Raw genomic sequence first — 27,610 nt, 5'->3', positions numbered from 1 at the left:
TAAGGCCACCAACCCCAATTCACCTGCTGCCCAGCCCACAGGCCTTGTTCCCCAGGGCCACTACCCCGCACCCTGGACACAAGCCAAGCTGCCCTCACTTATTTTGCTGCTGAACTGCCTGTGGAGGGAGAGAGAGGGCCAGGCACAATGAACTACTATTTAACAGAAGCATTTTTCCCTCTGAAGTCTCAGAGGACTTTGTCAACACTCAAGAATGACAAAAGCAGAGACCTAAGAAAACCCCCCAGACCAGCTGAATTTGCCTTGTGCAAATGTGACAGTGATAAAGCCAGATATGTGAAGCCAGCTCCTCTCCCTCCTCCCCTTCTCTGCTTCTCCTCCTGGGATACCTTTACTTCCATCCTCCTCACCTAGTAAAAAAGTGAGCACACAGAATTCCTAATTATCAAAGTAAGACGAAGTTGAAATTCACAAACCTCATTATCAGAGAACACACACACACATATCCTCTAGGCACTTGGAAGTCCAGTCATCTATCCTGGTTAGCCTCCACGATACAACTGTCCAGCCCAAGGCTGTGAGGGTCTTCAAGGAGAGCCCAGGAAGGCCTCAGCGAGCTGCCCCAAAGCTGTTCTTCACACACCCCTGGAATCCAGTATGTGGCACACGGGCTGGGCTGTCCATCCTGTGTCCTGTGTCATGTGTCACTGAGAACCAGGAACCTGCAGTCTGGTTCTGCTGCTCTGCTTCTGAGATTCACTACCCACCCCGGGGACACCCCAGGCTCCGTGAAATAAGGCACACACATAAGAAGACCCTTCCAGTCGCCCGTCATGAAGAGAAAAACAAACCGGGGCGGCTTTCCCACCCCAAGGGCTTGGCGAAGCTGCTCCCTCAGACATCACGCCCTCCCTGGAGCCCTGCTCTCTGCCCGCGCCAGGATCTCTCCCAGCCAGAGCCAAGAAGGAGGGAAAGCACCTGAAGTAGGGGCGTCCCGGTAGGGTGCAGGAAACGCTGGGAGCCGGTCCCCAGCCTTTGCTTAACTAAGATGCCCACAGCGGCAAGGTGGAGATGTGGGGACAGCCCCTGGAGCGCGCGCTGCGGGGCTTCTGCTGCTGCCCCAGGCTTGGCCTGTGAGGCTAAGGCACGGGGTCCAGAGCACCCCAACACCCGGAGCAGGCTCAGCGGCGCCACCTCTCGGCACGGCCGCGTCCAGTGGACGGTGGAGCGAGGAGAGAGGTAAAGTGCGCCGCTGGCATAGGGACCCAACTCCACTCCTGGCGCCGCTAGTGGCCCTGGACGCGACGGTGGTGGCCAGTCTTCCGCCGGGAGACTTAAGCGGGCTTGTGTATGCGTGGAGCTAGCAGTGCGGAGAGAGAACTGATCGCGCTTCACGCTTTAAACTTTTCCGCTGCCTCTCTATCAGCCTTCCAGAGCAGCTGCCTAGCTCTGAGGGGCTGGCAGCCCGTGCGTCCCGGAGTGACAGTGGCCCTCCCGGCTGGTAAAAGTCCGAGTGGCCCCGTCTTGCGTGAGGGTGCGCGGGGTTCATGAGGTAGGGAAGACCCGCCAGGGGCAGGAATCTGTCCATCTGTCCAGCGGCTCTTTCCTCACATCATCCCATGTCTTTGCCCATCAATTCAAGCACCCCGAAACAGAAAAATTTACTCTGCAAGCCAAGAGGGAAGTGGCTGAGGGCGCCTCTCCACCCATCTCTAGACACAGGCCCTCTCCCAGTTCTGGGGTCTCCAGTAAACACACTCGTGCTTGTGGACACACACACACACACACACACACACACACCCATCATAATGGCAACTCCGCTAACCTGTTGGGGGAATAGGTGAAACGGACAAATCTCCCCTCACTAAAAGTCCAGATTCCCTCACTCTTCACCTGGACCTAACAGCACCTGTGTCCTCCGCTCTCCTCCTGGCCCCCTGGAGTCTGGCACGGCCAGACCGCCGCCCCGCGGGAGGGTACTCACGCTGCTGTTGTGCCTGGACCAGTGCACCATGGCTTGATTGTGGGCTGAGTCCCCGGTCAGCGCGAACGAGGTGCTGGGCAGACGGAGCTCCTCGGCAGCCAGGCTCCCAGTCCGCGTCGCGCGCACCTCTTCCCGAGGACCCTGGGCTACAGGGCGGCTTCCTTTGGAGCCATCGGCCGTTGCGGTGGCCCGGGTGTCTCCGCGCTCCAAAGCGCTGGGGGGCTGCGCCCGGCGACTCCTCCTCGCGCCGCCCAGCTTGCCAGGTGCTGGGACACCCTGGTTCCACGGTGCGCCCGGAGGCGACGTCTCCCCAGCTTCAGCACGCATCTCACCGCCTGGCAGGCGCTCTGGCGCGGCGGCTCTCTGCGCGGTCGCTGGCTCCTCCGGCCACTGGCTCACCACTGCCCGCGGCAAGAAAAGAGGAAGGGCCGGTGGCCGCGAATCCGAAGCCCCGAGGTGCCCCGGACAGCCTGTCGTGCGCCAAGTGATCTCGGCGCCCGCGAGAACCCACGTCGACAGGAGCAGGAGCCCGGTCCGGGCGAGCGGCGCCCCCGTCCAGCCAGTGGGGCGCTCCGTACGCGCCGCCTCCATCCCGCTGCGGCGAACGCGGCTCGGGCTGCCGAGTGTGTGGCGCCCGCGGAGGTGCGGGTCCGGTGCAGGGGGTGTGCGCGCGCCGGCGAGCGAGCGTGTCGGGCCGGGAGCAGGGAGGGGGCTCCGCCGGCTGGCGCGCCCCGCCGGCTCTCGTCCGCGCGCTCTTCCTGGGGGGACTCCAAAACCCAGGGAAAATTAACGAATGCTCCTTCGGTATTTTGTTTGTTTGTTTGTTTGTTTGTTGTGAAAATAAGATCTCCCAAAATCTTCCCTACGGAGCTCTTGCAGAAATTTTGTAAAAAGGAGTTCTAAGGTAATAAAATCCTCCTTCAAATACAAAAATCAAGCCGAATCCTAAAGGAGGGGCCAGTAACGCAGGCCAGTCCCGAGTCTCGGGAATCCAGCCTCTAGCCTGCTCCCTCCGGCGAGGAGTTGGGAGCGGCTGCTCGCCGCGCGGGGTTACTCTTCTGGCCAGTTCTGGGGCGCAGGAGACCGCGCGCCGGGAGCTACGCTGGCCTGGGGGCGGAGGAGGAGGCAAAGGGAAGCGCTTCGGCGCCGACTGCGCGAGTCAGGAAAGCCGAGCGGGAGCCCCGAGCCTGCGCGTGGGGAGGCGGCGCGCACCAGCCGGGCGCGGGATGGACCCACGACTCGGCGCTCGCTCCCCTCCGGGCTTCTGCCCCCGCCTGGTGCGGGGGCGCGAGGAGTGCGTGCGTGCGCGTGCGTGCGAGCCCGGGGACGAAGGGAGGGCGGGGGCGCCTGGGCAGGCCGGCTGGAAGGCACCAGGGGCGGGGGTACCTGGAGGAGCCGGTTGGGGGGCGGCTGGGGCCGCGGGGGCGCGCGGCTTTTTGCGTGCGCGTGTGCACGAGCATGTGTGCCTGTGTGTGAGCGCGGTGGGGCGGGGTGCGCTCGGGCCGTGGGCGCTCGCGGATCACGCACCGGTTGTCTCTGCGTTTGCAGGAGCCTGTGAGTCGTCAGAAAGGCATATGGAGAAAAAGGCAGGGCCTCTCTTCCTGGGCCCCACGGCCCCCGCCGCCCGCCAACGGAATCTGATTAATCCTCGTGGGGCGGGAAATAGAGCTGGCGGAGCAGGGCAGGGGGCCAGAAGTGGGAAGAGGGTGACAGAACATCTGCTCTGGCCGGGGAGGTCCAGACCCCTCTCCCTCCTGGAGCTGCCCCAGACCGGTGTCCGGACGCACTCCGTTGTTAAAAAGTGGCCTCCGCCAGTTGGAAGGTGCTGAGCCCAGGGCAGCTCGGACTTGCCAGGGCCGCGGGCCCGCTGCGCTGCCGGAGGGCAGCCGGGGAGCTCGGTGACCGCACGGGGACTGAGACCATGGGTGAGCTAAAGATCCGGGTTAATCTGGAGGGCCTGGTGGGCACAGGGACGGGGCGGGGGAGCCCCCAGGACCTCCTGGAGCAGCGGAGGCCGAGGAAGAGGAGTGGCGGGGCCCCTGCCTGCTCCCGGGTTTAGAGGGTCTCCATGGCAGGCGAGGGTAAACCGGATCCAGAGGGAGGAAGAGGGCGCACAGGAAGGGGGAGAAGAAACGCAAGACGAAGGGTGGGTAAAGGGAAGAGGCCAAAAGGAAGAGATGGCCAGGGAAAGAGATTGATGAGAAAGAAGGAGAGAGAAGAGGCCAAAGAGAAGAGACTGGAGTGAGTGGAGGGCTCCTGAGACCTAGCCGCAGACGGGGCGGCCACCAGCGGGCCGGAGCCCTCGCCCTGCTGAATTCAATTCCCACCGGAGTCGGAATGGACTTGGGGAACAGAGGAGAAATTTGCACTGAAAAATAGGCCAGGGACCACGTCCAGCCCAGAACCAAGTGGGTCCTGCCATTCGTGGGCTTCCAAAGACCGAGGGCGGCGAGCGGTTCCCAGAAAAGTTTCGTGGCCGCGGGTCCAGGTGGACGCAGGAAGAGGCGGACGCGGCCCCATCCGCGGGCGCCCAGCGCCCCTATCGGAGGAGGCCGGTGCTGCAGCCTGCGCTGGGAGCTCAGGGCTTGAAAGTGAAGGCTTCTCTCTGAGCCTTCCCAGAGCTCTGAATGGAGATGTCACCCTGTAAGGAGCCTCACTCGGGCTGTCCTGGGGCCTTAGGATGAGGCTCTCAACAGCAGTCTCCTGACACGGGCTTCGGGAGAGTGGTCCAGTTCTCTACGGACCCGGAGAGAGCAGTGGGAATGGTCTGGTCTCTCCTGCCACCCAAAGAGGCCCTGTCTGATGGATTCCGTGGAAGGGCTGGTTGTCGCAGGGTCTTAGGCAGTTGTGGTTGGTGGGGGGAGGGGGGGTTGTATAAGACTCGTTGCAGGTGTGACGTTTTCACACTGCTCCTGCGCCGGTTCATTTTTTTGGTCTCTTGCTCCATGAATTGTTGACACTCCCCGCCCTTCCCCTTCTTGCTCTCTTCTTTCTCCTCCTCCTCCTCCTTTGGATCTTTCCCTCCCTCACTGGTTCTTTGTGCCCCCACTCCCACCCCACGGGCTCCTTGGCTCCAAAAACCTTTTCTAGTCTGAATGCTGTCCAGAGACCACTCCTCACACCTGTGGCTTCTTCCTCATCAGCAGTGCCCCCCTCACCTCCCTCTGCGGCTTTTGCCTTCTAATGTCCACCTGCGTAGACTCAGAGCCCCACCCCAACAGACACTACCTGGGGACCTGGGGCTTCCCCACAGTCTATCTCAGTCTGTTTCCTGCACTGTGAGCATGCCCCATTGGAAAAGGTCCCCTGTGGCCTCCATGGTGCAGGGTCCCTGATCTTCCCTGGCCGGCCTCAGGCACTCTCCACAGTTACTCTCTCTCCTGCACATAATAAATTCTGAGCCGTATCCTCTGTCATTTGTGTAATTCTCTGTGTAAGGCTGTCATTCTACTCTCCTCCATGATCCCCCAGTTTCTCTGCTCCGGTCACTCCTTGATGTTAACTGCTAAATCTAAAACCCCACTACATCTCTCTTCAGCCTCACTGCTCAACTCCTCACTGCTCCATACACATAGATGTGGCTTCATCTGTTTTCTCTCACTAACAAAATACCTCAGGCTGGGTAAGTTATAAAGAAAACAAATTTATGTAGCCCACAGTTCTGGAGGCAGGGAAATTCAAGACCTGTGGTGAGGGTCTCATGCTTTGTCAGCATAGCAGATGAGCCCAGGAATGGTGTCACATGCCTGTAATCCCAGCACTTGGGAGGCTGAGGTAGGAGGACTGCTGTGAGTTCAAGGGCAGCCAGCCTGACCTTGTCTCAAAAGTATGAAAATATCAGTCACATGGGGAAAGTACAAGAAAGACGTGGAAGGTGATTGTCAGGCTTTGCAGCGGCCCACAGTTCAGTCACTGATCTAGGTCCACAAGTGCTGAAACTCTGGCATAGTGCCTTTAATCTGCTCCCAGATTGGGTTGGGTCCCATGATCCAGTTGTTTCCCATAAAGGTCCCACCACACCGAACCTTTACCCTGGGGAACTGAGCCTCAGCATGAGTTTTGGCAGGAACGAACCACCTTCTGCCATAGCAATGCACATACCCATGCTGCAACCTGAGTGCATCAAGCCTAGAAGTCAAGCCCGACATTTCAGTCACCCATACTAGACACTCAGCATGCCATCTTGAGCCTGACCTTTCCTAATCCCATTTCAGGGATTGAAAGTGATGGGCAAATAGTCCAGTCCTCCTTCAAAAGCCTTCCCCATGTCCTCCCCTGTGCACCTCACAGTTGTGGCCCTCCCTCTGGAATGCACCATCTCTGGTCAAAGGCTGTGTGACAGCTTCTAGTCCTTTTCTGGTCTTCAGTTCTTCCATCTGTCAAGCCAACATCCACTGTCTAATAAATAGATGATGTGAGCCACAGGGGAAATTTTCATTTTTCTAGTAGCTTCATTAAAAAAGTAAAAAGAAACCAATGAAATTGTGACCATTAATCCTGACATATCTGCTCCATTGGATTAAGAAAATACCTAGCAGATCTATTAAGCACCCTCTCGGGTCTATCTGGGTGGGTTATGGAGGTGTGATCTTGGGTCCTCTGTACTGTTTCTTGGCCTTTCCTCTCTGGCACTGTCCCCTTGTTCGGTGCTCACAATATGCCTTGCCCCATGACATTCCTGCCTTGGGCGTAGCTGAACATGGACTGAGTTTCTTGAAACCGAGCCAAATTAAAACTTGCCTCCTTTAAAGTGTCAGCATCAAGTATGGTGTCTAAGCAACAAGAAGCTGAATAGCTCAGAAGTTAGTTTTTATTTTACTGAATTGAATTTATCAAAAAATTTTAACTTGTCATCAACATAAAAATATTGAGGCATTTTAAAATATTTTGGGGCTGTCTTCAAAATAATAATGTGCATTTATTTACAGCACATTCCAACTCGGACTACCCAGATTTCAAATGGTCAGCTACTAGGTGTGACTAATGGCTATTATTTTAAACCACACAACTTTGATCTGTTGGCAGAAATTCTCTCTTAAAACATAAGAAAGCTGGGCATGGTGACACATGCCTGTAAAGCCAGGAACTTACGAGGAGGCTGAGGCAGAAGGACTGGAAGTTTGAGGCCAGCCTGGACAATTTAGCAAAATCGTGTCTCAAAATATGTCAAAGGCTTGGGGAGTAACACTCAGTGGAAGAGCTCTTGCCTAAGCATGTTTGAGGTGCTGGGTTCAATCCCTGTGCTAAACAAAAGAAGGTGCTGTTGTTAACTGCCCTCCAGTCATGGTTCTTCATTTCCACCTTGTCCAGACTTCAAATTTCTTAGAGTGGTATCCACGCCTCCATACACCACCCAGCCTTCATGAACTTTCTTACCATATTCTGTAAGAATATTCTGGAAGATGCCCTCTGCCACCCACAGTTTTCATCAGGGTCTGGTTCAATGCCATCTGTCCCATGAGGCCTACCCATCGCCCCATGGTACCCAAGACAGTGTTCATCGTTGTCAGCATCATCCCAACATCATCAACTTCCTTGTCTTCTGACTATAAGATGGAACCATCCCAGTTCAGAATTTGAGAAAGGGCTGTGGTTAGAAGGTTCTCCCATTTACCTTCCCGGTGTGATATCTTCTTCAGCCTATCAGGGCCCATGAGGGCTAGGGTTAGCCCTCCCTACACCATGCAGAGAGAAAGAAATATGAGACAGAGAGAATGGGGTGGCAGTCATGTAGCAGCGAATGCTCTCGGGAAAGTATTTTCCTGCCAGGGTTTCTGACCCTGTTACCAATAATTTGGGACAGTAAACAACACTGTACTGATCCATGAGATTACTACCACCCTAATAAATCTTTCACATGCTTTTTTTTGTTTTCAAATAACCATCACATCAGAATAGTACTTGGGGAACTTGTGCTACTCTATGTCTGTCTCTGTCTCTGTCTCTGTCTCTTTCTCTCTTCTCTCTCTCTCTCTCTCTCTCTCTCTCTCTCTCTCTCTCTCTCTTTCCCCCCTTCTGACCCTTAATAATCTAATAGATACCTTCCTGTTTTCACTCACAGAAGAGCATTCTGAATATGCCTATTTCTCATACTTAATAAAATACTTAGTACTTCTTATGTGAGGACCCATTGGCACATTTCTTACAACGCTTAGACCCAGAAAAATGCAGATTTCTCCTGTGAAACTGACTTCCTTCCTTAAAGGTTTTCTTAAAATTCCTTTGCCTCCTTGCTTGTCTTCCTGTTATCTTAGTGGTCAGGTGAAGCACCGTGTTCATGGTTCTAATGGCCTTTGCGACAGGATATGTATACTCTGCTTCCCTTTTCCTAAATGCTGTTGTTTCCATTGTTTGATACTCTTTTAATTGTGTTATATCTGCATTTTTGATAAGCTACTTCATAACCTTTGTAGAACTAAATGGGAAATTAATTAATTGATTAATATCAAAACAACAGTATGCATGGTGTTTCAGAATTTCTACAGAGGTAAAAGATTATAAAATGAAACCTGAGATGCAGACAGAAGCAGTCAGAAGAACCATTAGGCATCAGGACTTGCTACCATTCTGCATCCATGAAGGCAGTAAGTAACTATATCCTCAGCACCTGGCCTGATGTACAGAACTGGTCCTCGGGCAGTGAGTATTAAAAGACAAAACAGATGAGTGTAAATAATAACACTTCTGCCACAACTACTGGCCAGCTGTGCTTTATAACATGCAAGTACATTCTTAAGCTGTAAAAGCTCTGGGACTGTATTGATACTTGTGCCAGTTGTCACCTTGACAGAATGAAGAAAATTCTGGAGAGGTGACTGTCATGGGAATGCCATACTCATCACTGGATTAACCCTCTGATGTTTGTAGCCGAACATGTGATAGGAGATGGAGCTCAAGTGGAGGAGGGAGATTGCTGTGGAGAAGCCTGCGGAGGGATCTCTCTCTGTGCTCTTCCCTGGAGGTTTGTTTTCTCCCACCATGAAATGAGTAACTTCAGTCCACCACTGCCTTCTGCCATGACATTGTTGCCTTGGAGCCAGCCAACCATGGCCTGAAACTTCTGAACCCATGAGCTAAAATAAACTTCCATCCTTCAAATTGTCAGGTGGTTTGTCCCAGCTGAGCAATACAATAGTATTCTCTACCACACAACTAGCAATTGTGATTTAAGCAGAAAATTATTTTTCATAAAGGATATTGGATAACTCCCAGAATTTCTGGGAGAATTCCATAACTGCGTTCAGAGGATCTGCCAGAATAGTATCTGAAATCACACTTCGAAACTGGTCTAATAAGGATCCAGCATTATCAACTTTAAAACGCTGAAGCTTTGACCACCTCCACCAGAGTCAAATGCTGGATGTTGTTGCCACCACAGCTGTGACAACTCTTCCCAGAGGATACCACCTTTATTTCCATTCACAAACTTTCGGAGTGTTTCTTTGTATCTCTAGCATTGATTGTCCCAGCTCACCAACAATAAAAGCCAGATCATCCTCATAAAGTGGAAATTCTCTGATACACGGGAAGAGTTCAGATATTGGGCAGCCACAAAAAGAAACTAAATAAGTGTCTACCATACCTGTTACCAAAATGTATTTCTTAGAGAAATACATTCATCATCTTCATAGACTTCTTAGGAAGACTCATCAGAAACAAAATCCTGACCAGTCAGCATTTCATACCATACCTGTGTAGAATAAAATAGTGAAATTCCTCTCCCTAACGAGGCCATGGTGTCGTAGGTACAAGTGGTACCATTATAAATCCTGCCCCCTAAATCATCCAAGACTTAATGATAAAGGAAAAATAAAAAAGAAAGAAAAAAAGGTAGAGGAAAGAATAAAAGAATAGAACTGGGTTAAGGCAGACTTAGTGAGTCAGGGATTGTGTCTTTTCTGGCCATTGCTTAATGTCACTCATTTGCAAGTGGAGATGGTGACACAGAAGACGCTCTAGGGTCACAGTGAAGATCAAATGAATAAATGCAGATAAAACACCCAGAAACTAGATCCAGCACAGATCGTGTACCAGATAAATTTAATTTCACATGTTCCTACTCTTAATAGTCTTGTGAGACCAGGACATTGTCCCTCATTTTACAGGTGAAAATTTTTTGCTTAGAGCAGCTAGCTGGGTTGCATCTGAGTGCATCTAACATCAGAGAGAAGCTCTTGCACAGGGTTTGTGCTACCTTCCATCATGAACCCTAGGCGGCAGCCCTGATGTTTAAGTATGCCTGAATCAGTGCTCTTCCTGCTGCACTAGCTGTCTGTCCACGCAGGCACACACCACAAGGTCTAACAGTAGCTGGTCCTCACTGGGCACATAGTTCCCATGACATGCTTTTCAGTTTGACAAGAAGAGTTCTGATCATTAGGTGACATTCCCCTAGTCAGAAAGAGAAAACCGTAGCTAGTGAATTCCAGCCCGTGTTCAAGTAGCAAGCTCAGGCTTACCAAGTCAAGAATGGAAACTTAACCTCCAGAAGTGAACACACTCATCAGGCTGCCAAAGTCATCAGCAACTTTGCCAACATTTTCCCTCTAGTCATGTCCCCAGAAGGAAAGGAGGGCATCAACCTAATGAGGTGGATGCTGTTGGAAAAGAAGTTTCACAGGGAAATGGATTTTTGTTTTACTCTTTTCCCTAATGACTCACAATGCAAAACTGCATTTCTTAGAGGAAAAAAAAAGTGCCTTTTTAAGCAAGGAAATTAAAAACATCCCATGGAGCCCCTTGACATTGGTGAAAGGATGAGCTATGAGGGCAGACAGTGGAAACCAAGGAAGGAGGGTTAGTTCGAGAAGTAGGAGGGTCCAGAAGAGGTGGGACCACAGATGCAGAGGAAGTGACGGTTACCCAACAGAGGAGTTGGAAATGTCACCAAGTGCCCTGAGCCAGCAGCCCCAGGGAAGAGAGCCAACTCTTCATCTCAGCCTCTTTACCCTATGACCATAAATGAGGGGAGGAGAAGAAGAAAGAAAGAGAAGAGGAAAGAGGAGGAGAAGCAATAGGAAGCAGAAGGGAAAGTGAGATAGACAAACATGTTAAACCAGTTCCTCCAAGCAGGGGCAAGTGTGGAGGGCACGTTAATGGAGAGTACCCAAGGCGGGTCACCACCCACGGGATCCTCTGTCTCCCGAGAATGAACCTGCCATTGTATTATCTACGGCTTCCCTTGCGGAGGGCAGCCAATCAGAAGAAAGGCCTCTGTGTCCACATGGTGATGGGTGTCAAAACCTCACAACAGCATGCCGGCCAACCACACAGACAGCCATGCACTATTCCACTTTCCCATTTAAAAGATGGAATTCTAAGATCATCCTCACAGGACTGTCTTGAGGAGAAATAAAAAAAATACTTGTGAAAACTTCACCTAATATCAGTTCTCAATAAACGCTCTTCAAATGAATGAAGGCATGATGGGATGAATTTATAGGTACAGACAAAAATATTTGGTCAACTTAATTACTGGCTTATGGCAAAAAGAGAGAATTGTCCAGAAGAAGTGGAGGTGAGGTTATAAAAGGATTTCTCACCTCTTCATGGCTTTGCCAGTGCCAGATGAGAGAACTTAGCAGTCTCACGGTAGTGCAGGGTTATAACTGGGACTGAAGATTAAAGGAGACAGTTTACAGGGAAGCACTAAGAAACCTACTCCAAAGGCCAGGCAACAGGCCAGCTGTCTTGCCTGACTTCTTGGATTTGGCATCTTCCTGACCGAAGCTGCCCACCGTCCTGACTCCTAGAGGCCAGTATGTAAGAGTCTTTGTTACACTCCACCTCCCTTTACTGTCCCCACCACCCTTTCCCCTGTGCTTTTCCAGCAAAGGTTGTATGCAGGGAGCCTCAAAGTCCTACCTAAATATCAATGCCGTAATCATCCCTTTGCAGTAGTACAAGGTTAGCAGGTAAAAATGCTGCACCAAAGGTCTCTATTAACCAGGGGATTGGATGACACAGAAAATCCCAGGCCACTGACACAGTGGCAGCCACTATGAGAGTAATCCCTAGAAATAGAAAAGAAAATAGACCTGGGATTTTTTTAAAGTGTAGTTAAAGAAAAGGAAAGGAGAGAAGAGTGAAAGGAGGAAAGAGAAGCGATGCCATCCTGGCAGCAGTGGTGAGTGGTGGAAAGAAGATAAGGAAAAAAGGCTGCAGGAGCTGGAGGTGAGCAGTGATCTCCAGGAGTGATCACCCAGCCCTGTGGTGGCACATGCTGACTGGATTCAGAGCCAAAGCTGAGCATTACAGCTCTGTTGTCCTGAGCAGACGTCTAACCTTTCTGAGCTTCCAACTCAACCATCCATAAAATGAATATATCAACACTCCTCTATCAAAGAGTTTTGTGAGGATCCAAGGAGAAAATGCTTGAATGGTGCATGGCACATAATAAAAACTTAATAAATCACTCTCCCCACCCTTCCCCATTACCACCACTGCTTAGAATAATTTTCCATCTGTCTGATGATGCCTGGATTTCCTTCTTGAGAAGTCAAACCTTTCAATTCATCAATGTGAGATTAGAAATACCCTTGGTAGTACCCTTTATTCTTGGGCTCTGAACAGTAAACAGCATTTCAGTCTATTTTACAGACCAGAACTTGTCTGAATGGATGCCCAGAGAACTGAAACTCACAGTCCAAGGCAAGTAGTGGGGAGGGGACAGCTAGGAACAAGTTAGGATGCTGGAGAATTGGGACATAAGACCTGGGTGGAGAAAGAGGCACTGAACAGCAAAGGTAGGGCTGCAGGACCAAGGCTGACTCCCAAGTAGATGATCTGGGACGATGTAGACCATCTGAGCTACCACCAAATAGAGGAGATGGAGAGAGACTGAATTTCCTGAGGTCACTACCAGTAACGACCCCTTACCTTCTCAAAAGTTTCCTGATTGGAGGAACAAAGCACTTAACCACCTCATCTTTACATGAACTCAAACAATACATCTTTTCTTTGAAACATTATTATAGCTGAATTCTTGTAAATGTTGATACAGACATTTAATTACTGCCTCTCTCCTCCAGTAGATTATAAACTCTATCAGTAAAAAAGGCTATGCCTATTTTTAATTAAACTTTTCATTTTGAAACAACTGCTGATACATATACAGTTGTAAGAAATAATTTAGAGGCAGAGGAAGGGCTGGGCAGGTCTGGGACGCCTGCATTCGCCTCCCCCAGTGTCTGGAGGGCGGTGGATATCTCAGCAAGCAGGCAAGCATCAGCAGTTCCAGAGGCCCCTCGCCCTGCGGTAAGTGCCTAGTGCACTCTGCCCCAAGCCTAGACTGTTCCGGACCCTCCAGGCTTCCGGGTGCAGTGAAGTGGCTAAGTGGGCCTGAGGCATCTACACACACCTCCCCATTCTGGCTGCACTTGGAGAACTGTGGAGCTTCCAGCAAGCAGGTGGCACACACTATCCCTGGAGCCCAGCCTATATGGGACTCCTGCACCGTCTGGGTGCAGAGGAAGGGCTGGGCGGATCTGGGGTGCCTGTTTCCACCTCCCCATGTGTCTGGAGGACTGTGGATATCTCAGCAAGTAGGCGAGCATCACCAGTTCCAGAGGCACCATGGCCTGTGGTAAGTGCCTAATGCACTCTGCCCCAAGCCCAGACTGTTCGGGACCCTCCAGGCTTCCGGGTGCAGTGAAGTGGCTAAGTGGGTCTGAGGCATCTACATCCGCCTCCCCATTCTGGCTGCACTTGCACAACTGTGGAACTTCCAGCAAGCAGGTGAGTGCACAGTGTCCCTGGAGCCCAGCTTATCTGGAACTACAGAGTTCTAAACAGGCAGAAGAGGGCCACTGGTTGTAGAGGCCCAGTGGCTTGGGGGACCTGGGTGCCAGAGTCCCAGGAGCTGCTAACATAGAAGTGGATTTCCAACAGATCCTGAGGAAGCTTTCAAATAGCACTTGAAACACAGAAATATAGGAAAATGACAAAATGAAAGACCAAATTACAACCTCAAACCTCCAGCCCATCTCAAGAAACCCTAGGAGCAATATATATAGAAGAAAATATATGCCACTCACCTCAAATATCGGACATAATAGCTACTGAAATTAACAAGCAACTCCAGGAAGCTTTAAAGGAATTCAAATTCGAAATAATCTCCCAGGTACAAGAAGAAATGAAAAAAGAAATGCAAGAGATTCTGAATATATCTAAAGAAAACACAGTTTAAAAATTGGAGGAACTAAACAAAAAGAATCTCTAGATGAGCAATATAAGAAATAATCAGAACACATAATGCAGCTGCACAGAGATATACAGGAAATAAAAAACTCCACTGAAAGCTGTAAAAACCACCTCAATGAAAGTGAAGATAGAATTTCAGACCTTGAAGACAGGATTGCAGCTAGCGAACAGGAAAGGAAAGATCTTTTAAAAATAACAAGGAATCAGGAAATAAAAATTCAACAACTGCAAGATGATGCAAAGAAAAATAACATAAGATTGATAGGGATTAATGAAAAAGAAGGGGACAACATAAAGGATGTCAAGAGGACATTTAGAGAAGTAATAGCTGAAAATTTCCTAAGCATGAGATCAGAAACCGACATCAGGTTCAGTGAAGACTACAGAACTCCAAATAGTCAGAACCAAAATAAAACTACACCCAGACATATAATAATCACAATACCAGAAATCCAACGCAAGCATAGATTATTAAAAGCTGTCAGAGAGAAAAGACAGATCACTTATAAAGGAAAACCTATCAGAATCACAGCAGACTTCTCAGCACAAACAATAAAGTCAAGAAGAGCATGGAGTGAAGTATTCCAGATCCTAAAGCAAAATGATTTCCAACCTAGACTGAGGTACCCTGCAAAACTATCATTCAAAATTGATGATGAAATACGATACTTCCATGACAAAGAACAGCTGAAGAATTTCATGAACACCAAGCCAACCCTGCAAAAAATATTGAGAGGCAGTTTAGATACACAAAGGAAAAAACCACTAAGCAAAGCAGACAATTAAACAGAACAGAAAGATAAATATGCAACAGCAGAGAGATAACATGTCAAAAATAAACCAGCATATAACAGTTATAACCACTAATGTAAATGGTCTCAATGCACCAATCAAAAGAAACAGACTAGAAGAATGGATCAAGAAACAAAATCCAACTATATGCTGTTTACAGGAAACCAATCTAATCCAGAAGGATACTCACAGACTGAAAGTCAAAGGATGGAAAACAATATGTCACACAGCAGGAATCCAAAAAAAAAGCAGGAGTAGCCATTCTGTTTGCAGACAATGTGAACTTTAAACCAACAATGACCATAAAGGACAAAGAAGGTCACTACATACTCATTAGGGGAAAACTCCAAGAGGAAGAGATAACTATCTGAAATATATATGCACCAAACTCCAGAGCACCCAGTTATATAAAACAACTATTAACAGAAATGAAACCTCAAATTATCAGTAACACAATTGTAACAGGAGACCTTAATATGCCATTGACACCAAGGGACAGATCACGCAGACAAAAAATGAGCAAAGAAATAACAGAACTGAATCACACCTGCAAACAAATGGACTTGATAGACATATACAGAATGTTCCATCCAACAACATCAGAATACACATTCTTCTCAGCAGTACATGGGTCATTCTCTAAAATAGATGATATATTAGCTCACAGAACATATTTAAACAAATGCAAAAGACTTGAAATCATCCCTTGCATGTTATCGGATTATAGCACTCTGAAATTAGAAATTAATGATAAAAGATACTGCAAAAATCCCACAAATACATGGAAACTGAATAACACACTCTTGAGCAATCAGTGGGTCACAGAAGAAATTAAAAAATACCTACAAGAAAATGAAAATGCAGATACAACTTACCGGGATCTGTGGGATGCAATGAAAGCCATCCTCAGAGGAAAACTTATTGCACTGAGTTCCCACATCAGGAAAACAGAATGAATACAAATAAATAACCTGATGCTACACCTCAAACAGCTAGAAAAAGAAGAGCAAGTCAAGCCCAAAGCCAAAAGAAGAGAGGAAATTATAAAAATCAGAGCAGAAATCAATGCAATAGAGACTAAGAAAACAATCCAAAGAATCAATGAATCAAAGAGTTGGTTCTTTGAAAGAATAAATAAAATCGATAAGCCCCTAGCCAACCTTATTTTAAAAAGGGAAGAAAAAGCTCAAATTCATGCAATAAGAAATGAAAAAGGTGAAATCACTACAGACTCTACAGAAATACAGAAGATCATCAACACCTATTTCGAAAACCTCTACTCTCAAAGGTTTGATAACACAGAAGAAATAGACAGATTCTTAGAAACATATAAAGTACCAAAGCTAGATCAAGAGGATGTAAAACTGCTGAATAACCCAATCTCTGTTAATGAAATTGAAAATGTAATTAAGTCCTTACCTACAAAGAAGAGCCCAGGCCCAGATGGATTCACTGCAGAATTCTACAAGAAATACAAAGAAGACCTAATGCCGACACTCCTCAAACTATTCAATGAAATTGAAAAGGAAGCAATCCTTCCTAAGTCATTCCTGGAAGCAAATATTACTGTAGTACCAAAACCTGAGAAAGACCCAACTAAAAAAGAGAACTATAGACTGATGAATGCAGATGCAAAAATCCTCAATAAAATATTGGCAAATAGGATGCAGCAAATCATCAAGAGGATTATACACCATGACCAAGTGGGATTCATCCCAGGTTTGCAGGGATGGTTCAACATACGTAAATCAATAAATGTAATCCACCATATCAATAAAGCCAAAAGTAAGAATCACATGATCATTTCTATAGATGCAGAAAAAGCCTTCAATAAGGCCCAACATTCATTCATGATAAGAACTTTACAGAAAATTGGAATAGATGGTCTTTACCTCAATATAATAAAGGCCATTTATGACAAACCAACAGCCAGCATCATACTAAATGGCCAAAAATTGAAAGCCTTTACTTTAAAAGCAGGCACAAGACAAGGATGTCCTTTATCACCACTCCTATTTAATATAGTACCGGAAGTACTAGCCAGAGCAATTAGACAAGAGAGAGAAATAAAAGGGGTAAAGATAGGAAAAGAAGAAGTTAAATTATCGTTGTTAGTAGATGACATGATACTCTACATAGAAGACCCCTTAAACTCCATTGAAAGACTCTTAGATATAATAAATAAATTCAGCAATGTAGCTGGATACAAAATCAATACTCAGAAATCAATAGCATTCTTATACACTAACAACAAAGTAACAGAAAGAGAAATAAGAGAAACCACACTCTTCACACTAGCAAAAAAAATGAAATATCTAGGAATTACTCTCACGAAAGAAGTGAAAGACCTGTACAGGGGAAATTATATTACACTGAAAAATGAAATTGAAGATGATCTCAGAAACTGGAAAGACATCCCTTGCTCATGGATAGGAAGAACAAACATTGTGAAAATGGCCATTCTCCCAAAACTGTTTTTACAGATTCAAAGCAATCCCAATAAAAATACCATCAACATACCTTACAAATCTAGAGAAATCACTCCTAAAATTCATCTGGAACCAGAAGAGACCTAGAATAGCAAAGGCAATTCTAAGCAGCAAAGGCAAGGCAGGAGACATCACAATCCCTGACTTGAAGTTATACTACAAAGCAACAGTAGTAAAATCAACATAGTACTGGGATCAAAACAGAGATGAAGATCAATGGAATAGATTAGAAGATACAACCACAACTACAAACACACTCAACCACCTTATCTTTGCTAAAGGAGCCCAGCAGGTTCACTGGAACAACGACAGTCTCTTTAATAAATGGTGCTGGAAAAACTGGCTCTCCATTTGCCGAAAAATAAAGCCTATCACCATGTACTAAATTAAAATTTAAATGGATCAAAGATCTGAATATTAAAACAGAAACACTAAATCTATTGGAAGACAAATTGGGTAGAAACCTTGAAGACATAGGGGTAGGTAGAGAATTCATGAACAGGACTCAAACCGCGCGGGAAATACTTCTCAGAATCAATAACTGGGTCCACTTCTTATTAAAAAGTTTCTGCATGTCAAAAAAAATCTCCAGCATAGTGAAAAGAAAACCCACAAACTTGGAAAAGATTTTAGTGAACTCCCCCTCAGACAAGGGACTCTTGTCTAAAACATATAAAGAATTAAAAATACTCAGACCCCCAAAATTCAAAGATCCAATCCAAAAATGGGCATCTGAGATAAATACACACTTCTCAGATGAATAAATGCAAATGGCAAATAAATGCATGAAAAAATGTTCATCATCATTGGTCATTAGAGAAATGCAAATTAAAACCACACTGAGATTCCATCTCACTCCTGAAAGAATGGCCAGGATCAAGAAAACCAACAACAAATGCTGGAGAGGCTGTGGGGAAAAAGGAACTCTCCTGCACTGTTGGTGGGAGGGTAGACTGGGAAAACCTTTGTGGAGGTCAGTCTGGAGATTTCTCAAAAAGCTGGGACTGGAAGTCCCATTTGTTCCAGCTATTCCACTTCTAGGCATATTCCCAGAAGAACTGAAAGCATCACACCTCAGAGATATATGTGTACCTATGTTTATAGCAGCACAATTTGTAATCGCCAGATCTTGGAAACAACCTAAGTGTCCATCAACTGAGGAATGGATAAAAAAGTTGTGGTATTTCTATACAATGGAGTATTACTCAGCTATAAAGAAGGATCACATTGAGATATTTATCAATAAATGGGCGCAGCTTGAGACCATACTCATAAGTGAAATAAATCAATCTCGCATGTGTGAATACAGAATAGTTTCCCTAATGTAACTAATGATTCAAATATATAAAAGTATGTGGTAATCATGATTCCCCATTATGTGGCCTTGAAGCCTTATAAAGTTTTCACTTATTAATTGGAATAGCCTTATTCTGGGCTGCTTGATATGGAAATATTTGAAGCTATAGTATATGAAGTTATATTCAAATATTTCAAGGAAAAAGACAGACACTATGGTAACTACTATTAAGTCAGGTTATTTGGTGGTGAATCACTAGGTTGCTGAAACAGTCATGCTTTGACCTGTATTGTTATGTTGTTATGTCCTCTTTTATCTCAATGTCTCCCTTATTCATTAAAAAAATTATTTAGTTATTTTTATGACTTTTTAATTAAGGGGAAAAATATTAAAAATTAGCAGGATATATTATAGTAACTTTTTTGATTTCCTATTAACTTGATTTGAAGTCCTGTAATACTCCCACTATCTTGTTTTGACTGATTAGGCTCTTTTCCGTTCTGTATGATAGTATCAAGTTTAAGGGTATAGGCAACTACTTTGAAGGCAATAAGATTCACTAAGATGCCCATTCTGGTTAGACTATTATCTCCTTTGGAAGTCCTGTAATGTTTACAATGTTTAGGTTTTATTGGTCTTATTCTCTACTGTTTAGTTCAACTTTATAATACCTAATGAAATAGACAATTCTTTTTAAGGAAGCAATAGGCATTATGGTAAACATTGTTGATAACCTTGTACTCTGTTTTTACGTCATGTGCTATGTCTATCCTTGGATTTGACTGACAGCTTTGTTTTACCATATTTGACTGTATTCTCTTCCAAAAAAAAGTAATAAGAACTAAGGAGTAATAAAACCCAAAATGTGTAAATTTTGTTGTAAAAAAGAGAGGGAAAAAAAGTGCTCTAAAGGATACAACTGCAAGTGTGTTGAGGGCTGTTAAATAGATGACCACATTAATGTTTTTGGTTGAATCATTGAACACAACTGTTTGCAGTCTCACTGTTTGAATGTCCACTTTGTATGCTTTGATACTGTGACTTGAGCAACTATCTCTAAGATGATAATGTGTAATCTATTAACTGGTAAATTTCTTACTGATTTTTTTTTGTAGTCTGTATTACTTGTACCCTTACACCACTTTGTTTTGTTTTGTCTTTTTCTTTTTCCTTTTAAATAAAATTTAAAAAGAAATAATTTAGAGAAACTACTGCATAGCTTTTAGCCTGTTTCTCTGGCCGGAACCGTGCTGCAGAATTGCAGAACAGGTGCACAATCAGAATGCTGATATCGATATGGGCAAACTACAGGGAACTCCCACCACCTCCGAGTCCTTCTTGCCGTTCTTTTATAGCCATACCCACCTCCCATCCATCTCATTTCCTCCCTCAGGGCTGGCTTCTACAGCTATTCTCCACTTTTGTAACTTCCCCATCTCAAGATATTATTTTAATAGACTTAGACCGCATTTGACCTCTAGAATTAACTTTTCTCACTCATCACAATTCTCTGGAGTCACTCAAGTGGTTGTGTTCTTCAATAGTTTATTCTTCTTTAATTGCTGACTTTGTCCTGTGGGATAGAGGTATCACAGCTTGCTTCACTGGCGGAAGGTCGTATGAGATGCTTCAAATTCGAGCCATTATGCTTAAAGCTGCCATAAACATTTATGTACAGGTTCTCCATGATATGTGCTTTCATGTCTCTGGGATACGTGCCCAGACATGCGATTGCTGGGTCACATTATATGATAGTTGCTTGTTCTTTTTTTTTTTTAATGAAAAAATGAAATTTTAAGAAACTTCCAAATGGCTTTGTTTCCATTGCTGGTTTTCACTCACACCACACTACATGAGGGGCACTTTTCTCTGAATCTTCCTTGGCATTAAGTGTTAGCACAATAATTTATCTTCATCTCTTTAGGAGGGGCAATCTTAATGTGACTTGACCTTGCATTCCTTGGTGGTTAGTGACCTAGAACATCGTTCTATACCCTGTCTTCCATCACGTGTCCTGTACACCTCACTGCCTCATCATGAAAAGGATTTCTCTATGCTTATCTTATATTCTATAAAACTTGCCGAACTTGCACATTGCAGGATTGTTTTGTAGAAACACTGGGTTTTTCCACAGAAACAGCCACATCTTCTGCACATAGGGACAGTCTTACTGTGTCCTTCTCATTTGGCACAGCTGGCACTGCGGGCGTGGCAGTGGGCATGGCTGTCTTCCAATCTGCATTTCCTTTCCTAGCATTTTGCACTGGCTAGAAATTCCCAGTTGATACAAATTTAACAACTGTGTTAAATAAAAATCGGTAAGAGTGGATGTCCTTGTTTTCATCCTGCTCTTAAGGGGAAAACGTTCAGTCTGTCACTGTCAAATATAATGTTATCTGTATTCTTTTTTGCAAGTATTCAGGTCAAGTTCCCTCCGATTCCCATTTTCCTGAATTATCAGAAATAGGTGTAAACTTTTCTCAAATTTTCTTTTCTGCATCCATTGATAACCATCTGACTTTTCTTCTTTTACATATTAATATAAATTGAATTTTTACTATTAAACCAGTCTTGTACTACAATAAATCTCATTTGGCCATAGTCTATAACTCATTCTGTAAACCACTGAGTTCTATTTGTTTATATTTTATTGAAAAGTTTTGTGTCTGTATTCATGAATAGTACTCATATGGGATTTTCATTGTTCTTTTATCTTTTTTATTTTCTGGTTTTGGCATTAAGGCAATACTAACTTGTTAAAAGCAATTCGGATAAATTCTTTCTTCTATTTACTGGGAGCTGTTGTGTAGAATTGGTTTTGATTCTTCCTTAACCATTTACAGAATTCTTCAGTAAAATAATCTGGGTGTGGACATTTTTGAGGGGAAATTTTAAGCACATGAATTTTATTGCTTAATAATGATAGGAGAGGAGAGACTCCTAACTCCCAAGTGGTATTCTGCTGTACAGTTTAGGAGTTGCAGTGTCAGATGCATGTGTTGTGCATGTCTGTATATTATTTGCACATATATGCATAATACATATAGATGCATGCATGCATGCATACATATATGCATGTGTGTATGTGTATGTGTACACACACATATATGAAATTATATGTATATTTAAATAAGTAGATACTGCAGTTTATATACTTTGTAATCTTTGACTTTATAACATAAAACTTCCAAATATAAAAAGGTAGGATTATGTCATTTATATATGTCATACTAAGTAAATTGTGATAATTGGTACTTTAAAAATTATTTTGCTTAAATTATCAAATTTGTATTTCTTTTTACTTGGTCAGTCTTACTAAATATTTGTCATTTTTATTGTTCTTTCATTGCAAAGAGCCAACCCTTTGTTTTCTTGACTAATTCTACTGTTTTGTTTTTATTGTAATTAATTTCTTCTGTTTTCTGTATTATTTCCTTCCTTCCTTTTGCTTGTTTTAGTTTTATTTTGGTCTGTCCTTTCTTGGTTCTTTTTTTTTTAACATCAAGCACATTTATTAGGAAAAAAGGTTTTAAAATATCCTCATACCTCTCCTTTAAAAATCAGAAATAGAGGACACAATAAAAACCAAAACAGAAGAAAATAATAAAGATCAGAAAACACAATCCCTTATCAAAATGCCAACATCATTTTTCATAAAAATTAACATTTTGATTCTTACATTTCTGTAAAAATACAAAAGACTCAGAACAGTCTAAATAACTTGGATAAAGGAACAAAATTAGGATTCTAGCCCTCCCCAACCCCACGACCTATCACAAAGCTACACCAATCACGACAAAATGGCATTGATATCAAGATAGACAAACCACCAAGGTTCTTTCTTGGTTCTTCAGGAGGGAGTTTAAATTATTGACTTAAGACTTCTTCTTTTCTAATATAGTAAAATTTTGGTTTGCATGCATAATTTGTTTTAAAAATATGCTTGCAATCCAAAGCACTTGTATGTCAAAGCAAACTGTCCCACAAGAAATCATGGAAATTCATATGATTCATTCCACAACCCAAAAAGTACTCATATAAAATAATTAAAGTACAGTAATATAATATAAAATAATAAAGAAAATACAAAGTATAAATAAAAATAAGTTAACTTACACTTTGTTTTGAAAATCTAATTGGTGTGAGGGAAACAAGATAAAGGAGGGTTATGATACAGGATAAATAACTAATAAAGTCACTGCTCTCTATTGGCTCAATGGAATCTCCTTTCATGCAACTTTAACAGATAACCTATAGGATGACATTTGCCCTTGTCTTCTTTTGAGGACTTTGCAGAAACGTGACATTACGTTGTTGTTAAACAGATTCACTGCTCACATTGCTACAGTATTACTCATTGGGTGGTGTATTCCACATTTTGCATATTCCTAATCTTACTGGAAGTGAGGGAATCCTCACCCTTTTTCTCCTCTTCCTCTGTAGAAGAGATCTCCTCCATAACCTCTTCCTGTTAGGAGATAATCACTCATAATCGCGCAGGGGAAGGCAGCCGGGGGGAAGGGGAGGGCAGGGGTAGAGAACCATAGACTCAGTTGTGATCCTATGACATTCAACTTTACATACTACTCATTTTGCAAGACATTGCTTATTTATCAAGTTAAAATATACTAGAAATGTTTGTTCCTGTTGCAAAACATTCACAGAACAAGTTACTCTCAAAGGATTTTACTGTACATGTACTTAGTGTCATAAGTTTCCCTCTCAGCATTATTTTAGCTGTATACCACAAATATTGATATACTGTTTTCATTATTATGTGGTTCAATACTATTAGTTCCTTTGAGACTTTCTCCTTGACCTATGAATTATATAGCAGTAGATTCTTTTGTTTCCAAGTGTTTGGAGATTTTCCTGTTACCTTGCTGTTTGCTGAATTCTAGTATGCTTTAATTGTGGTAGAACACATTCTCTTTTAGTTCAGTCTTTTCAAACACACTGAGGTTTGCACTAAAATACAGAGTGATCATTTGAATAGAAAGTGTATTCCACTATGTCTGGATGAAAAATTCTATCAATATCAGTCACAAGTAAGTCCTGTTGGTGTGTTCTATGACCTGCTAATTTTCTGTCTAGTTGTTCTATCAGTTGTCAAGAGAAGTTCCTATAGTTATGAATTTGTCTGTTTCTGCCTTCAGTTTCATTGAGTTTTTCTTCGGGAACTTTCTCTCTTTATTGGTTGATGCTTACACATTTAAGATTCCTGTGTCATCTTGGCAGATCAATCCTTTTACTCTTAAAGTCTCAACTTCTCATAATTGTTTTGTTCTGAAGTCTGCTACCCATTCTCTTCTGATTAATGTTTGCCTGAGATATCTTCTCCCATTCTTTTACAGTTGCACATAAAATATGTTATTTTTAGATAGCCGAGTTGGATCCTTTCTGCTAATACACTTTGCCAATCATTTTTTCTTGTGTATTTAGACCATTTATAGTTAATATAATTAGTGACATTAGAGATTAATCTATCATTTTATTATTTACTTTCTGTGTTCTTCATTTTTCTGGAGTTTTTTCCTGCCTTCCTGTAGGTTAACAGCATTTTTAAAATTCCATTCTGATTTATCTATAGTATACATGTTTTCTTACACAACTTTTTAAATGATTACTCATTTACAGGTTATATAAAATTTATAATACTCTTATCATAGTCTTTTGACTTTTCATTTTTCCAATTTGAAGCATAAAAAGTTTACTTTTATTTATATCCCTTTGCCTTCCCTCACTTATAGTAAGATTGCCTACAATATTTTCCTTGCACCCAGTACAACAATGTAACAATTTTTGCTTCAGTCATCAAACAAAATTAGAAAATTCAAGAAAAAACGTGTATTTTGCTTATCTGCAGTTTTGTTTATCATGTTCTTTATCCCTTCCTGGTGTTCTGACACCTCTTCTTTTTTTATCATTTGCTTTTCTTTTCTTTTCTTTTCTTTTCTTTTCTTTCTAAAGAGTATTTCCTGCAGCTATTCATTTAGAATAGGGCTGCTGGTGACAAATCTTGTTAGTTTCTCTTTATTTTTAAATAAATTAGATATATTTTCATTGCTAAAGGATATTTTCACTGGCTATCGGATTTGGGGCTGAGATTTCTTTACCTTTATCTCTTGAGAAACATCATTCTACTGCTTTATGAACTCCATGGTTTCGGATGAGAAATCCATAGCAATCTGAGTCATGCTTCTCCATTTGTAATATGTTATTTTTTTGTTACTGCTTTCCAGATTTTTCATGTTCCATTTTCAAAAATTTGATGGTGATGAGTCTTTTTGTAGAGATCCTTGGGTTTAATCTTTTTGGAATTTGTACAACTCCTTGAGTATGCATAGGGTTATTTTTCAGGGTTTTTTTTCTTTTTTGTTAACCTTTGAGTTATATTTGACAAGATGTATGTATTTAAGGTATACACTTAGATTATTTGATGTACATTGTGAAATAATATATACTTCAGTAATCAAATACCCATTGTATGAAATCATTATCACATTATTTTAGATACATCCTTTGCCAAACGGGGGAAATTTCAGTCTTTTTTTTTTTTTTAATTTTTAGTACTTTTCTATCTCTGTCTTTTTTGTGCTGTCTGTCCTCTCTATTTTGCTGTCAAATCTACCCTTTGACATTTTCATTTTTAGTTCCTGAGTGTTTCAGTTTTACAGTCTCCATTCAGTTTTTATTTATATCTCATATTTCTTGCTGGAACTTTCTTATTTTCACTTGTCTTAAGCATAGTTTAATTATTCATTGAAGTAACTGCTTTAATATTTACAAGAAATTTTAAATTTACAAGAAATTTGAACATTCCTGTCCTCTCAATGTTGGTATCTATAAATTGTCTTTCTAACACTCAGGTTGAGAGCTTGATGGTTCTTGGCATGACATACGGTTTTAGTTGAAACCTGAATAGTTGGGGTACAGTATTATGAGCCTCTGTACTGCACGTGGACCCCCTGTCTTGGTGGGTTTCTGATATAGCCCTGGAGAGTTCTGCCGAAGACAGGTGGAAGTTCAGCTGGGCATAGTGACGCACTCTTATAACCCCAGCACTAAAAGGCTGAGGTAGAAGGATCACCAGTTCAAGCCCAGTCCGAAGAAGCTTAGTTATTTAGCATGACCTTGTCTCAAAAAATAAATAAATGAACAAGAAAAGACTGAGAGGAATCAAGATATATTACGCACAGGTACAATTTTGAGATAATGAATGTGACCATTATGTGTACCAATAAGACAAATTTTAAAAAAATACAATGTTAAAGCTCAGTTCAAAGGCTTAGTGTTCAATTCCCAATATCGCAAAAATAAAAACTAAAAAATTGGGTGAAGATGGGGCTTTCTGTCCCCACCAAGCTGATGCCTCCCTGGCTGGAGTCTGTCCCCTTATGGCTTGTTGTATAGCCTTCACTGATAACAGAAGGGCGGAGGACAGCTATGGCTCCTTGCCTCTGGATAGGAAAGTCCTCCCTGTCTGCTCTGTCTCCCCCACCCCCATCCAGAAGGGCCGAGGATGTTCTCTGGCATCTTCCTGTGCAGCCTGGTTACAGCCTAAGGTGTGCAGGAGTCTTAGTCCCTCACAACTTTTGCAGGTGTGGGTCAGGGAGGCCACATCCAGGCTTCACCGTGGTGCTTGGTGCTTGGCAGGAGTAGAGTCCTTATTATCTATGACCTGCGATCCTTTAGCTGGAGACAGCAGGACCTTGACTGCCCATGCCTATTGCATTTCTCAGTTGCTGACTTCTTCACTTCCAAGTCTGGGATGATGAAACAAAAAGAAAACCCAGAAAACTCACTAGGTGTCACTCCGTGTGTCCTAAACTCTATTGCCAGGCTCCTTTCTTCCACCCTTCAGAGTTTTACCTTTATTTTGTATACAATGATCAGGGGTTATTGATGCTATTGTTGTAGCATGGCAAGATGCAAAAGGACAAGTATGTCTACTCCATCTCCCCTTGAAGCTTGGTATGTTTGTTTTTGTTTACTGTTATACCTTCAACACAAACCTAATTCCTGGCACAGACCACACGACCCTATATGAATAGTCCTTCAGTGAATGGGGTAAACACAGTAAAAGCCAGATTCTCCCAGGCTTCCAGTAAGCCCTTCCAGGCTGTCAGGTATTCCGTGAATCTGTGTTCTCCTGCGCCATAAAGGGGCTTCTTTAAGAGGTGGGTGACCTTCCCTGTCTGCGGCAGATGTGCCCCTGAAGGGATGCATCTGTAAAGTCGAGGTGATCATGGAACCAACTGTGTAGGTAATCTGCGTAAAGAACTTAGAAACCTCCGCCAAGTTGTGAGCTCTCAGTAAACACTGTCATTGCATGAAAAATTGAATTCTTGCCTTGTTATTTCAGACGTGATGTCACTCCACTTCTGACACATTTACAACCCGACAGTGGTCCTCGTGCTTGTCCTCACCAGTGCACCCCACCTGTGTGACAAGTGACCCACAAATGTACTGATGGCCCAGCCAACCTATCTTCGAGATCCATTGGACCTCAGTGATCCTGTTGCTGCCCAGCACTTCTGTCCCCCTCAGTTGTTCAGTTTCATAAACTCACTTGTTGGTTTAAACTCTGCGTGTTTGGAGCCTGGCATAATTAACTCTTCCTCTGCAAGCTTTCCTGTATAGAGATTTTCTACTGGACTACTACAGGTGGCACAGGTACAATAATGCTCCCTTTTTCTGTTGATAACCACTGTCATAATAAAAAGTTTCTACTTATGAAACATTTATTATGTCTTCTCAGTTAATTCTGGGATATAAACGGACCCACAATGAAAAAGAATGTTAAGAGTGTTCAGTGCCTTGACTAAGGTCATGGGGTCACAAGGTGGTGCCTCCAGGGCTCTAGCCCAGGATCCTGAGAGGCCA

At 43.7% G+C, this 27,610-nt stretch overlaps 1 protein-coding gene and 1 long non-coding RNA gene across 2 annotated transcripts in view; one reads left to right on the top strand and one right to left on the bottom strand.

Annotated features, from left to right (window-relative positions):
* Sorcs3 (sortilin related VPS10 domain containing receptor 3) overlaps positions 1–3,284 on the bottom strand; it is a 591,788-nt gene extending 588,504 nt beyond the window's left edge. Inside the window, exon 1 of the mRNA XM_063244673.1 lies at positions 1,946–3,284. Within this exon, the coding sequence (XP_063100743.1) occupies positions 1,946–2,536 (591 nt within the window). The 5' untranslated portion in view covers positions 2,537–3,284. The remainder of the gene's footprint in view (positions 1–1,945) is intronic.
* LOC134475204 (uncharacterized) lies at positions 3,232–27,465 on the top strand. Its single transcript, XR_010046224.1, has 2 exons — positions 3,232–3,870; positions 27,090–27,465. It is a non-coding gene; the product is annotated as an uncharacterized LOC134475204 (long non-coding RNA).
* The last annotated feature ends 145 nt before the right edge of the window (positions 27,466–27,610 follow it).

This window comes from Cavia porcellus, unplaced genomic scaffold (genome assembly GCF_034190915.1).
Source record: "Cavia porcellus strain 051 isolate PalLab524CR breed Dunkin Hartley unplaced genomic scaffold, mCavPor4.1 scaffold_2, whole genome shotgun sequence".
In the NCBI taxonomy this organism is placed as follows: domain Eukaryota; kingdom Metazoa; phylum Chordata; class Mammalia; order Rodentia; family Caviidae; genus Cavia; species Cavia porcellus.
Note: the sequence above shows the minus strand (reverse complement) of the source record. Positions and strands in the feature narration are given on the sequence as shown.